The sequence below is a fragment of the Saccostrea echinata genome, unplaced genomic scaffold, assembly GCF_033153115.1.
Source record: "Saccostrea echinata isolate AGI-Se365-2 ecotype Australia unplaced genomic scaffold, CSIRO_AGI_Sech_v1 ptg000009l, whole genome shotgun sequence".
NCBI classification, from domain to species: Eukaryota; Metazoa; Mollusca; class Bivalvia; order Ostreida; family Ostreidae; genus Saccostrea; species Saccostrea echinata.
This window is the reverse complement of record NW_026889758.1, coordinates 27,075,373-27,091,087: the sequence shown is the minus strand read 5'-3', so window position 1 is coordinate 27,091,087 and position 15,715 is coordinate 27,075,373. Positions and strand designations below refer to the sequence as shown.

Below are 15,715 nucleotides of genomic sequence, written 5' to 3'. Positions count from 1 at the left end.
AGACAGTTCAGTGTGTAAATAATGGCCTAACAATTAATATGAAAAACGTCAGTCAGCATTTGACTCAATGATAGGTTGTATGTGCTGACAAGGTCATTGTATCGACCAAAAAACTTGTGAAAAGATGACTTCAAACGAGACTGTTGATATCATTGTTTCGTCAACTTGTTTGTCAATAGCTAGAGCATGCTCTTGCGTATCGAATCAACCGAGAGACATAAACCCCAAATGCAGGTGATAAGGGTATATTAATTGCTACACAATTAAGGGAAGTCGACAATTGAAAAATTGAAGTCATCACATTTATCATAAAGCTTAATGTGCTGATCGAAGAACTTTTACATACTAAGATTGGTTGATTGTATAATGTTTAACGTACCATTCGAGAATTTTTCACTCACATAGAGACGTCATCGTATGATGAAGGGCTTCAAATTTAGACCTATACTCGGCACTCAGGGCCATTGAACAGTGAGGGTTCTTTATCATGCCAACGCCAACCATGACACAAGACCCCGGTTTTTTAAGGTCTCATCCGAGGGACCCGCAACTTTGACTTCTAAATGCCGAGCGCTTGGCTAATATAAGGAACAGTCACTACTTATGTCTACGTCTTAGGTTTGACGCAGCGCGTCGAACGAGAATCTAACGCGGGCGTACCGATCACGAAGCGAACGCCCTACCACAAGGCTACTGTGACCAGTTCCATACTAAGAGAATAAGAATAACTTATACAAAGTTCCTCTTAAGCAGAGTATTGAAGTATAGTTTTTGGTGGGAGAATACAGAATAATAAGATTGGCTTGAAAGGAGAACGTCATAACATGTACACCCATAGCTACCTTTCTAAAGAGGAAATTCCGCAAAATCATGTCAGTTTTAAATATTTTTCATATTCACAACAATCAAACTGAATTTGAATTACCATACTTCTACTGGACTCCTAAACTCTATAATAATTCCATCAAAGATATATAGAGGGTTTCAGTTAATGTTCTAGCAAGCCTTTCTTTACACCTCACTAAAAAATAAACAACAGTGATGGAGAAACTTCTGGAGTATTGTACAACAATTTATTCGGAAAGTGGTGTAAATCAGATGTGGATACTAAAAAACTACAAGGAACGTTTTGAAAATTTGAAATCACAAAATCTTAACAAAATCAATAACATCAAATGGTACAACTTTTCAACACTTCAATAAAACCATTTCCCATGACAAATTAAAGTCCTGGCTTTTTGACATCATAGACAGCTGCTTTTTCAATAAAAGTGGAACTCGTAAATTTATTTACCATGTAATTGGGCATTTTTAAAATTATTTTGTTGATAAACATTCTGGTTGGAGATCAAGTCTCCATCAATCTGTCGGAATTCCCATGGGTATCAATTGCGCCCCTTTATTAGCACACCTGTTTTAATATTCATATGAAGCAGAATTCAGAAACTTCTAAATGAGAACAAGGAAATACTTGCTCAGGCCTTCAACTCGAAATTTAGACATGTATCGACGGTGTATTATCTATTAACAATAGTTACTTCCATTCATATCTGGACTCGATATATCCTAGTGAACTTGAAATAAAAGACACCAAAGTGTCTTACATATCTGTTTCATTTTTGGATATTTTCCTACAAAAAGACGTTAATGGTAACCTATCAACAACACTTTTTAATTATCCTGATGACTTCATATTTTCTATCGTCAACTTCCTTATTTATGTAGCAGTTTACCCTTATCACCTGCATATGGAGTTTATGTCTCCAGGTTGATTCGATACGCAAGTGCATGTTCACCGTACGAACAATTTCTAAAACGAGGCAAGCTATTGACAAAGAAGTTGGTGAAACAAAGATATCGATAGTCTTGTTTGAAGTCAACATTTCGCAAGCTCTATGATCGATACTATGACCTTGTCAGCAAATACAATCTATCATTAAGTCGAATGCTGACTGATGTTTTTCAAAATTATTGTAAGGTCATTTAATCACTGAATTGTGTGCGACTTTTTTCGTTTAATTTTTCATCATATATACTTTGCTGTCCTTGATCTATACTTTGTCGGAGCCACATTTTAATAAAAGTACACTCTATTTTCCCTTTCTTATTCATTTATTTCTGTTCGAAATGGTTTACATGTTACAATTCTTAACATTATGTGAGAATCACGTGTTTAATAGATTTAGCAGTGTTTCAATTATCAAAAAGATACTGTTGCTGTCATCTTTAATTACGATTAATCCTGATATCAAACCGGTGTTGATAGATTTGCATGTGTAAGAGAGACCATGGTTTGTGTGAAAAGTAATTTGTAGGTGTATTTTCAGTTGATACTATTGTACTGTTAACCTATAACAGATTGTCTGAAAACAATATTTGAGATAACTTCTTTCAAACTAGAGGTCCAAGGGCCTCCAACGTCACCTGAGTATAATGTATCACTGTAAAGGATCCATAGATTTAATATAAATTATACAAAATAAGTTAATAAATGAAGCTTTGTTGCCCAAAAGCAAGATAGTTGGGATTAGCAAAATATTAATTAACTTAGTGCTCAGTAACAAATCTTAAAGTTCATCCATTTACTCGCCTGTACTTCCTCCCATTTGTCACTATCGCCATGCAGACTCAACATGAATAATAGTTCTTGAGCACTTTTAGTAAACCCATCTCATTCCCTCTCACATTGGCTTCTCTTAGTCTTCGAAGAACATTTAATGTATAAAGATAAGATATTTTTGTCCCATTTTTTATTATCGTTTAGCTACAAGTCTACCTGAACATAAAAACTATCAAAGTACTTTTTGTTTTAATTATTAGGAATATTCTTGTCTAATCTGTTATCCAATTGACCTTTGAATTACATTTATTTACAGTAATAATTTTAGGTGAATAGAAAAGGGGAATAAGGTCTTTCAGTTGAATACAAATTAATAAATTGACCAAGTGGTGCAGATTTTCATAAATCTGGTAAAAATACCCTTTATATTACAAAGGGCAGTGCACTTAAGCAGTACAGAATGGGCCCCTTTACAGTATCCTTTTAATATATATTTATATTACCAAATCCTTATCTGTTGGTAATAGTTAAACACTGGTAGATATTTCTAATTTAAAATCACGTTAAACGTCACCTAATCAGCATGGAATTTAAACAATTGGAGATTTTCAAATGCATATAGATACCCTAAATCCGGAAAAGTCGTACCGAACTTATTTGGGTTTCGTCTTTTTAGGGTGAGGAGACAGTTAAATCGGCACTTGAACAATCTGGTGGTGGATCATCGACGGGCGCTTTTGCGGAATGATATGTCTAGCGTTATTTTATCTATAAAAAATCAAATGAAGCTGAATAGTTGCCTATAGCTAGAGTGATCAAACTAAGAATTATGCACAATTACATTTGAAGTAATACAATAAATATTAACATTATTTTCTATATCAATTTTAAATTACAAAAGGATATTTAGGTGTGTAGAGTGAAGTGTTTTACTGTTACACCACTTAAGAACATTGTTTGATTTATTTGTTACTGATGTTATTTAAAACCAGTAGAGCTGAATATATAAGTAACAATGAGTAAAAAAAGTTTGTGCAAATCATTTTCATTTAGCATTGTAATAATTACTAGAAATGATTGCTGATTAATTATTTTTTCCATCTGTGTTTTTAGGAAATCCTTTGGTAACAAGTTTTGAAATTTTAAATTATTGTACAGTCATGTATGTAAATTAAATAAATTATTGCATTTATTTATAACTGCATAATATTATGAATTTCAATACCGGTACCATCGTCTTTCATCAATGTTAAAAATGCTTTATGTAAATTTTTATGTAAGATGACATTTTAAACGACACTAAAATATATTTACGCTACCCTTTTTCATAAAACCAAATACAAGCAAACATCTCTAAAGCGGTACAACTTTGGCGAACGATACAAAACGTGGCTATGATTTACGATGAGCACTTTGAGGAATGTTTACCGGGTAGAACTCACGTGACTATTTAAAATAATTTATTCCACAAGTGGGTTTAACAAAGGTCACACAGGAAGAAAGCTCTCGCTCATTGAACTTTTCATACATTTTTAATATTTTAAGTACTAGCCTAATGTTGTTAGAATTTCTTACTTTCAAACAAGTTTTATAAATGTATAATGCGTCTTTTGTCTTTGGCACAAGTTTGTACATCGTTATGCTGACAATAAGCAACGGCTTTGAAATGAATGCCCATCCTCAATTTACTATAGAAAATCGCAAGTGTCGGCTGACCCCTACCACACTGTATGGCTTTGCTCGTTGTATAAACATGAATTTCAGCGCTAAAATTTGTTGAATCATATAGTTTTAGATTGATGATGTGATATGAAAAATTATGCTTAATTTGAACTTCATTTTTCACCTTTTATACCGGGGCCCATAAGTGCCACTGTTCTTTATACACCCTGTTTGCCTCCTAGATGCCCATGAGCAGAAAAGATTTTCAAAGATTTGTGCATTTTCAATATATATTCAATACAGCCCCATCTTAACGACAAAGCCTCTGACCAAGGGGCCAACAAGTTCACAATTTTGGAAGAGGCACCCAACCTCATCATAACCACACATTAAGTATGTTTGCTAAATAACCATATGCATGAGCAGAGAAGAAAATTTTCAAAGAAATAATGCATTTTTATCCGATATTCAAAAGAGCCCAATCTGACAACACAACCCCTGACCTTGGGGTTATGAATTTCAAACTTTTTGAAAAGGCATCCTTGAAAATCCATCCATGAGCAGAGAAGAAGATTTTCAAGAATTAATGCAATTTCACTATATAATCAATAGAGACCCCCTCCAGCAGGACCCATGACCCAGGGTCACAAATTTCATAATTATGGAAGGGTAACTCTTGATCATCATAACTATGACTTGGTTTGTTTGTTTTATACCCAGGAACAGAGAAAATTTATTTATAAATAAAAAAAATCACTATATGATCAAAAGAGCCCCCCCCCCCCCCGGCCAACACACACACACACCAGAACCCCTGACCCTTTGGGCCATGAAGTTCATAATTTTGGTAGAGTACTCAAATTATAACTAGGGGTGGCAGTTAAATACAGAATTGTCAATCGGTTAACCTCAAGACGTTCCGATCGATTAATCGTATAAAAAATTCTTGACATATTTCATCAGTAGGTTCTGTCCAAACAAACAAGAAGGCTATAAACCATTATGTTTATGTTTGGTTGATTGATTGTTTAACGTCCCTCTCGAGAATATTTCACTCATATGGAGACGCCACCAAATGCCGGTGGAGGGCTACAAATTCTGACCTATACTCGGCACTTACGGCCATTGAGCAGTGAGGGATCTTTTTCGTGCCATCACCTACTGCGACACGGGACCTCGGTTTATACGGTCTCATCCGAAAGACCGGTCTCCACGTGCCACAGTGGGATTCTAAGGATCAACTCCTTACTCCGCGACTCAAGAGCAGGCGCTCTAACCACTGCGCCACGCGGGCGACTGTTTATATTTGATCCGAACAGTATATTTGTTTTATTTCAATACAAAAAAAAATTGAAACATGTCTGAAGTATCAGATACATTGAAAAATTTTCAGACCAGATGTCTGTTCTGTGTATTCTGCATTGTCACCATAATCAGATGTTTATTCAATAATATAATTTGATAGGTAACTGCATACGATAGAAAAAGTATTAAAGGTACATATTATAATCAGTCCAGGGTACTCACATATCCTTTAGTTTAAATCGTTAAAAAAACACAGGACAGGCTGGGTAACGACATGGTGTTTAAACAGCAATTAACACTTAGAAAACGATCAATTACACCCGTGCGATGACAAGCCGGAGAGGCTTAATGAATGAATGAATGAATGGTTTTCCACCTATTCCCATTTTTTAAGATAACTATTCTACCTATTCCCACATGTAAAAAATTTACATTTTCTTACTGAGACAGCTGATATTCTTGTTTCATCAACTTATTTGTCAATAATTTACCTCGTTTTAGAAATTGTACATACGTAGAGCATGCTCTTGCGTATCGAATCAACTGAGAGATATATACCCCGTATGCAGGTGATGAAGGTATATTGCTGCATAAGTAAGGGAAGCTGACGATTGAAAAGTTAAAGTCATCACGTTTATCATAAAGCTTGGTTGTTAGATTACCATTAACGTCTTTTTCAAGTAAAATATCCAAATATGAAACAGATGTGTCGGACTCTGTGGCATCTTTTATCTCAAGTTCACCAGGATATATCGTATCGACATAAGAATGAAAATAGCCATTGTTAATTGACAATACGTCGTCGATATATCTAAATGTCGAGTTGAACGCCACAGCAAGTGATTTCTTCTTTTCACGTACAAGTTTTTGAACAAATTCTGCTTCATATGAATACAAAAAAGGTCTGCTAATAACGGGGCGCATTTGGTACCCATAGAAATTCCAATAGATTGTTGGAAGACCTGGTCTCCAAAAACCACATAGATATTGTCAATCAGAAACTCAAGCATCATTTTAATGTCAACTTCAAAGTACTTGTGTGTACAATCAGAATGTTTTTTAACAAAATAATTTTGCAAATGACCAATGACAAGGTAAGTATATTTACGAGTTCCATTTTTATTGAAAAAGCAGCTGTCAATGATATCAAAAAGCCTGGACTTTAATTTATCATACTATTTATATATTTGGATAAAACAATGTAAGTATTTACTCAGGATGCCTTTACATTGTATATTAAGGCAAAAAAATTCATGATTTTTTTATAGTTAAAATATCAAATGATTCCGGAATGACCTATTTTATTTCGTATAATATGGATTCATTGTATAATTAGATGGTATAGGGTAATTAATTAAGGGTAAAACATACTTGGGTGTTGAATCACTTACTTGTATTTTATTGGTCTTAATCTAGCAAAACTTTGAAATTAACAACAAATCTACATGTACCTCTAACTCTAATAAAAAGGTATGCACATTCAGTGGTAAATAATATTTCTTTGATTTAGGATTATTCACGTATATGCAAGAGAGAGTGACAATTATTGTCTTTTTAAAATTACATCATCAAAACTTGCCAAATTATGACAGCATCAGAATTGTTTATATCTACCCATGAAGAGCCCATGCTTTACTCTTATTTGGAGAATTATTCAAATCAATGTATTTTTTTTAAAAAATTGATTGTACATATTAAATCAACCAATTTCATTGTACGTATAGAAACAATTTTTTTTTACCTCAATACTATACTTATGATATAAAGTGTTCTGAATCTGTTCAGCTACAGAATAATCCACGTCTTGAAATTCTTCATACATGGCTGGAGGAAGCTGCACAAGGCACATGCAACCTACATAATTAAAAATAAATAATGCAGCAACATTTTTCATCAGATTTCAAAATGTTAATTGTTTTTAATTTTACAATACCTAACAATTCTTCGGGTATAGGTAGCTTTGTTCCCCATTTCTTCATTAAAACATCAGCTGGAGAAAGAATTTTTTTCGATCTAGAAACTGATTTAGTAAAAATGTAGTTAAAAATTTATGTCAGAAACTATTTTTTATAACTCCAGAAATATCTGCTTCTTTAATACATATTTAACTTACATGCTTCTTTGCAAAGATGGTGCATATAATTAAGAATCTTTCCTTTGCCAGCTTCCTCCCAGAAATTTATCATAACATGAATAGCCAAATAGGGACTATAGTCATGTAAACCTAAAAACGATATTGTTAAAATATGATGGCATAACATTTTACTTTTATTGCAATTTCATAAAATTGAAACAATGGCACAAGCTCACAACAAAAAATTAATGAATTGTATAATATAACTGAAGTGCAATAAGCAGCATTTCCTTGAATTGCTCACCATACAACAAAGGAATCAAAGTGATAATACATTACAGGGATATTTAATTTCAATATCCAGATCATATAACTATGGTCGCATATTTCTACCCCTACATGCAAGATAAATTTTGTTAACATGCCAGAAAAAAAATGACAACATGCAAGATGTCTACATGCATAATAATTATGTTGACATGCAAGTTATCACTTACTACTAACGCCGGTATTCGACATCATACAAGCAAGATGCAACAGAATTACTAGTATGCTGCATAATGTAACATACATATCTCGCATGTTGACATAATTAACTCGCATGTTAACATATCTTGCACGTTGACATAAATAAGTTGCATAAATAAGTCACATGTCTACATAATTATCTTGCTTCATAAAGAAGTCAGATGTCTACATAATTATCTTGCATGTTAACATAAATAAGTCGCATGTCAACATAATTCTGTTACATCTTGCTTGTATGATGTCATATAATGGCGTTAGTAAGTATGGTGGCATATTTCTGCCCCCTACATACAAGATAAATTATGTTAAAATGTGAGAAAAGTATATCAACATGCAACATAATTATGTCAACATGCAAAATAATTATGTTGACACGCAAATTACCAATTTTTTTTGAGAATCTAATTTTAATGTTGGTAAACTTACTAACGCCAGTATACGACATCATACAAGCAAGCAGCAACATAATTATATTGACATGCAATTTATTTATGTCAACATGCAAGATAACTATGTTAACATACAAGTTATGTCAAAATGCCACTTATTTGTGTCAACATGCAACTTATCTATGCGCGACTTATGTCAACATGCGAAATATATTTTAACGTGCAAGATATTTATGTTGACATGCAAGATAATATGTTGCATGTTAACATACATACCTGTATCTCGCATGTTGACATAATTAACTCTCATGTTGACATAAATCTTGCATGTTAACATAAAAAATGCATGTCTACATACTTATCTCCCATGTCAGCATAATCCTGTTGTATCTTTCTTGCATGATGTCATATAATGGCGTTAGTAAGTTTACCAATATTAAAATAAGATTCTCAAAAATGATCCGTAACTTCCATGTCAACATAATTATCTTGCATGTTGATTTAACTATGCCGCAGGTCTACATAATTATGTTGCATGTTAACATAATTAATCTTGCATGTAGGGGGCAGAAATATGCCACCATAGATTGCTATCTTGCATGTTAACATAATTTTCTTGTATGTAGACATAATTTTCCTGCATGTTGACATATTTTTCACGCATTTTGACATATTTTATCTTGCATGTAGGGGGCAGAAATATGCTACCATACCAAATGTTGCTTATCATGCATAATGTCAGAAAAATCATAAGCAAATTGAAACTAAAAACGGATAAAGTCACACTGGGCCCCGCAGTATGCTTATAAATATCAATAATCTTGAGTTACGATCTTGAACAAGTGGCTACAGAAGCTAAAGGCATCAGACTCTCTTTAAAGTGTTTACCGAACATGAAAATTACATGTCGAAATATACATGTTTTCAAATATTAAATGACAAAAAAATGTGAAAATAAGCCATTTTCACCTTGACCGTTGAATAAATGAGCTTATTACCTATTTAAGCATTTTTCTTAACCCCCACTGTTCACCTGAAAACTTTCTTTCCAGTTAAAAATGACATTTTTCTGAACAGCATCAATAAATAAGCGTTTAGTCATGTCAATATTGATGTCAATATTTTTGACCCATGACTTCTACTCAAAGTATCTTTGTGTCCTGAATTTGTGTTTCAAGTTTTCTGGACATCAGATTAAAATTTAGAAATAGAGTTTTGAAAGGACACATTAAAAATTAGTAACCATGGCAACATCGTCGAAATATACTGGTTTTGAACAATAGAGCTGAAAATCTGCATTCTCCTTTTCTAATTTAATTTAAATTAGGGTACATATTTGTACTTCTTTAATGGTTGTTTACAAATGAATGGAGACAAAGGGACAGATTACATTAACTCTCCATATCGATTGCAATGACAAAAACCCAAGTTCATCTCTTGTAATTTTCCAAAACAGAGGGTCACATTTGACACATTTCAATGTATGTAAAATCACTGTGTAAATTTCAATGTTAATTAACACATAATTTTCCAAGGAAAGTGATTACACAAATTACATGTATGTACTATCCATACCAAGAGTCATGGATTTTTCTGCAGTCGTGCATGATAAGAAACATTTGGTTGTTACGACACTTGTTTAAAAAAAATATAACAAGTGCAGTTTTTAAAAAGTAGAATTATACTTTAAGAACTAATACAGGGAATTTATGCCCCCCTCCCCCCCCACCCCCCCCCCCACCCGCTTAAAATACATTTATGTTTAAGATATTAAATACTGGAGTGAATTTGGAAAGCACTGCATACCATATATGAATTTGTTACCTTGACTTTTCATTTTTTAGCCTCAAAATCAATTGGGGTATTCTAAGGCTAGAGAGAGTTATTAACTTTATCTTCATTTATCTTAATTTATTTCAAAAGCCCACAGATAACTAAAGTTATCATCTGGAAAACTATTTTATGCAATACATGAATTTCTGACTTTGATATTGGACTTTTTGACCTCAAAATCAATAGGGCTCCAACCTAAGTAAGGAAACTAAAATTTTTCATTGACTTTTAGATATATCACCCGGAAACAAAATTGTTACAGATAGACAGATGGATGGACGGAGACAGACAAATCCAAATCAATATCCCCGCTCTTAACGACAGCTGGGGACAAAAATAGAAGGTGCATATCTCTAATGTGTACAATCACTGTGTATGTGGGTTTAAAACTGTTTGATATACATATTACACGTAAAAAGTTCCCCACTCCCCGCCTTTATTAATTAGCGTGTCGGAATGACGGATGGAATGGAGCTGAAGTCGCTGTTTGAGATAGAGGTAAAAAAACTATTGCCTCTTGGTTAACAATCAGAAGCCCATAACACACTTTATCAATTCTGCAAAATTCTTCCGTGGTTTAATTGTACCTGTCCAAATGAATTCTGAGTTGAAGCCCGATCCAAATCCATGGGAAATAACCAGCGGTCTGGTATGTTGTTGTCGTTCTTCCTTGACGTACAAAAAGGCACTCCCTTTGGGACAACAGAACCATTTATGGCAGTTGCTAACGTAATAGTCTGGACAGAAGCTTCTTAATTGAAGATCTAGAGATCCCAGTGCATGTGCCCCATCAATAAGGATTGGAACATTACTTTTAATTTAAACAAAGACATCATTATCCGGAATCAGATTGCGTTTTTGTATGTTAGTCGTTGTACATAATAAAGGACATGATTAAAGTAATGAAGTATCTGAAAATGAATAAAAATAATCAAAACAAGAGGCTCATGGGCCATCACGCTCACCTGAATCAATATGATCCTGTTGTACTTCATCAGCAGATTTTTTCCCATTTATTTATATATTTCTATGTAAAAATTTGATTCTTTGTTGCGACACCATCCTACCCCCAGCTGTCATGATTTGAACACACTTGAATCTACAATATCTGAGGATGCCTTCATAACTCATATGACTAATCATGGCTTTGCTGTTCTTGAGAAGATTTTTTAAAATGTGGCCAAATCCTATCCCTGAGAATCATGATTTGTATAAATTTGAGTTTACATTACCTGAACATACTTTTTTATCAATATAACTTAACATGGCTATGAAATTCTTGAGAAGATTTTAAAAGATTTTTCCCTATATATCCCAGTGTAAAACTGATAGGCTATTGTGGCCCCACTCTAACCTCCAGGGGTCAGGTTTGAACAAACTTGAATATATAATACCTGAGGATGCTTTAATACCAGCAGCACTAATCTTCTGGATAAGAAGAATTTTAAGATTTTTTCCCCTATATATTCCTATTTAGAACTTTGATCGCCCATTGTGGCCCCATTCTATCCCCTGGAGTCATGATTTGAACAAATTTGAATCTACATTTCCTGCGGATGCTTCCATATCAATATGACATCATGGCTTTGCTGTTCTTTAAAAGAAGCTTATTAAAGAATTTTCCTATATATTTTTATGTAAAACCTACCCATGTTTTGAACAAAAATAAATCTACACAATTAAAAAAAAAATGCCATCAAAATTTCACGAATTCTGAATTATCTCCCCTTGAAAGAGGGCGTGGCCCTTTATTTGAAAAAAAAGTGAATTCCCTTTACCCAAGGATGTTTTGTGGCAAGTTTGGTTGAAATTAGCCAAATGGTTCTGGAGAAAAACTCGAAAATGTGTAAAGTTTACAGACGGGCGGACTGACGGACGCTGGACAAAATGTGATCAGAAAAGCTCACTTTAGCTTTCAAATCAGGTGAGCTAAAAACTGCCTGTTTTTTTTTAAATATCTTTTTCTTGTCAATGCATCTCTCTTCAATTAAGATTCATACTGACTACTTTAGACCTATTTTTAAACACTTGATTCAGAGACACTTGTTCCAGGAGAAGTCTATATCAGTAGTATACAGTGTAGCTCATTTACAACTACATGTAGACGAACTCAGCAGAAAATCGTGATGTCAACATTAATTTTTTAAAAATTTTCAATTACACACAACAGGTATGTTTCATTAAGATTTACTGTTCAATTTGATTTTATGATATTAAAACTCCGAACATTTTGGGGATGTTGACATTTCAAAACACCTGAATCTTGAGCATAAGTTAGAAGAATGGAAATTAATGATAACGGTAGAAAACTGCTCTGATACAATAGTCGATGTCACTAAATTGATAAATTGCCATCGATTTATATGATAACGCTGAAATAACACGATGAGTCTAAATTATTCATTTGTGAAGCATGATCAACCATCCTTGATTTTGCTTCTAAATAATGAAAATATAAAAATGAACAAGATTAGCAAATTAAGGGTTCCGTCACACCTTGCAAAATAGCGCTAACGTTAAACAGATGGGGGGAAACGGTGCCAGAACGCAGTTTTTTGGTATTAAAAACACTGACGTAAGTTATCCTTCGCTTATCTGGACACTTGCAATCAACGTACATGTATGTAGCATAAAACGGACAAAAACCGAACAATTATACACTATCGTAAAAAGCAGTGACATACCGTGTAAAACGAATGCTCAACACATGAGAAACTAACAAAACGGTTTTCGAATGTCCGTTCCAAGTTTTGAACTTGGTCAGAATTTTCCGTCGTATAACTACACCGGACATCGAAAATTTTGCTATCCGTTTGACGTCCATTTACTCTATTCGGTAAGGTGTGGTTGAACTCAAAGCTACTATACCATGAGTTAATAGCCTAATAGTTCAAAAGGCACCTCCTTTCAAAATGTTACACTATCCTTGACTAGCTATGTTAGACAGAAGAAACTTTACAATAGTATACGTGGCATATTACAACGTTAAAAAATCGTACATGAAAAAAAAGCTCTCCTGAATTCATGCTCTAACATTACACGAGAGACAAAGAATGTTAAAGCTGTATTATAATTCATCATCATAGTGCTTTAGTTTCACAGTGCCCCGAGTAAAACTTTGGTTACGTCTATTGCTAAATACACACATACTAGCATAGCTCATATGCAGAGTAGTGTATGAAGAGAATCTGATCTGACAACTAATCAATTCTGATTTCCTCTGTCTACTTCAAGTACCCGTAAAGCTCTGAACCAGATGTAACAGTAATAAAGTCATTTTAAACAGATATTGAAAAATACCGTTGTTGACAAATTTTAGTCAGTTCCTCCACAGGAAGTATAAAAGGGGTGTTACTTGGGATGTGATCAAACACTGCCAGCTTTGTACCGCGTTTTAAAGTTTTTCTCACAAGCTCGACTACCTATAAAATAGAAAATGAAGAATTTTCATTAGTCACATACGAACAAACCTTGACTTTAAAAACAAATTGAAATTTTTCATTATTATTTTTTTTAATTAAACAATTCCCAGAAGTGTCTCTTCTTTCACCTGATTGGATCCAGTCAAAGGAAAGCTGAGAGTTTCCTGTTGAAGAATTGCACCTTTTTGTTGGCATGTCCAAGTCAACAATTTTTTAACGGCACCTAAAATTTTTAATAGGGAAGATGAATTTGCGGAAGTTAATAATCAAGGAAAGGTTCAATTTGAGAATGCTACTGAATACTGCGAATATTTACATTACGCTGAGAATTTTGAGGATTCGTTAGAATGCCGTCAGGATTTCTTTTTTGAAGAGGGCATTATATAAAGCTGGGTACATGACATAAAAGAATTAATTTACTACCTAGTATAAAAGTTTAGATTACAATTTAAGTTTAATGATACGACAGAAATGTTATAGAAAATCAGAAAGACGATGATATGTTGGATACAAAGTTAAGCACGTAAATGCTAGAATCCCAAATTTTTTATTTTTATATAATTTTATAACTTAAAAAAATAATAAAAAGAATAAATTGTGAACACAACGGAGAATATATTCAAAATATACACATAGTTCTCACCATAAGTTGTATTAAGACAGTATATCGTGTCTCCCCTTTCTATTGGAATATTGTAAACAACCGTATTTATGGCTGTGGTGGCATTATTAATCAGCAAAAGATCTTTAGGCTCACAACCTGAAATAAAAAAAAAACCCAACCCGTTGTTATAAACTAAATGCATACAGCAAGTTAACAATAATAAAATTGGTCAAATTATAATAATCCATTTGATATGTACCAAACCTGTTGAATTTGCTTCTCTATGTGGGCTATTCCTTCTTGTAAGAAGTCACAAAAGATTACTGTATCTAGCTAAATACCAGTACTAAAAATTACACTGTACATAATAGCCCTTCTAGAAAATCCTGGGTTTGATGACTTAAAAAAAAACTTTTTCTACATATCAGTGCATTTGTCAAAAAATTTATTAAGTCAGAAGCATTAAAGGGCATTTGACCAAAACAGTGCTTCTGCTTAAGTCAGCGGCATTGAGCAGCATTTGTCTAAAACAGTGCTTCTGTGAAGTCAGTGGCATTGAGCGGCATTTGTCTAAAACAGTGCTTCTGGTGAAGTCAGTGGCATTTAGCGGCATTTGTCTAAAACAGTGCTTTGCTTAAGTCAGCGGCATTGAGCAGCATTTGTCTAAAACAGTGCTTCTGGTGAAGTTAGTGGCATTGAGCGGCATTTGTCGTAAATAGTGCTTCTGGTGAAGTCAGTGGCATGGAGCGGCATTTGTCCAACACAGTGCTTCTGGTGAAGTTAGCACAAATGAGAGACTTTTGTCCAAAACAGTGCTTCTAATAAGTCACCGGCATTGAGCGACATTTGCCCAACACAGTACTTCAGGTATAGTAAGCATCATTGAGCGGCATTTTTCCAGCACAGGACTTGTAGTGAAAGCAGAAGCATTTGTACAATACAGTGCTTCTGGTCTAGTCAGCGGCATTTGTTCATCACAGCTAGTGTTTATGGTGAAGTCAGAGGCATTTGTACAAAAAAGTGCTTCTGGTAAAGTCAGCGGCATTGAGCAGCATTTGCCCAAAAGTGTTCCTTGAAACGTAATCTCTGCATGTTTTGTTAAATGAAATTAGCAGCATTTGGTGACATTTGTCCAAAATTCTCTGAGAAGAAATATTTATAAAGATCTAGTAGACAATATACACATATTGTAAACATGCAGTATGACGTTCAGTTCAAATAGTAAAACATATTGTATTAGATATCATCATTATTTTTTTTATATTGATAATGCTGTAGACTGACAGATAAGCAGAATATTTAAAATCAGAGCACTGGCCAGTAAGCTTTTTAAAGTTT

General features: G+C 33.8%; 1 protein-coding gene across 1 annotated transcript in view; it reads right to left on the bottom strand.

Moving 5' to 3' along the window:
- Positions 1 to 15,715, bottom strand: part of LOC133182129 (uncharacterized) — a 33,807-nt gene that overhangs the window by 1,235 nt on the left and 16,857 nt on the right. The window contains exons 5-11 of the mRNA XM_061316856.1: positions 14,417 to 14,533; positions 13,902 to 13,996; positions 13,652 to 13,773; positions 10,939 to 11,162; positions 7,641 to 7,751; positions 7,461 to 7,517; positions 7,269 to 7,381 (exon numbers count right to left, since the gene is read on the bottom strand). Of these exons, the coding sequence (XP_061172840.1) occupies positions 7,269 to 7,381; positions 7,461 to 7,517; positions 7,641 to 7,751; positions 10,939 to 11,162; positions 13,652 to 13,773; positions 13,902 to 13,996; positions 14,417 to 14,533 (839 nt within the window). The remainder of the gene's footprint in view (positions 1 to 7,268; positions 7,382 to 7,460; positions 7,518 to 7,640; positions 7,752 to 10,938; positions 11,163 to 13,651; positions 13,774 to 13,901; positions 13,997 to 14,416; positions 14,534 to 15,715) is intronic.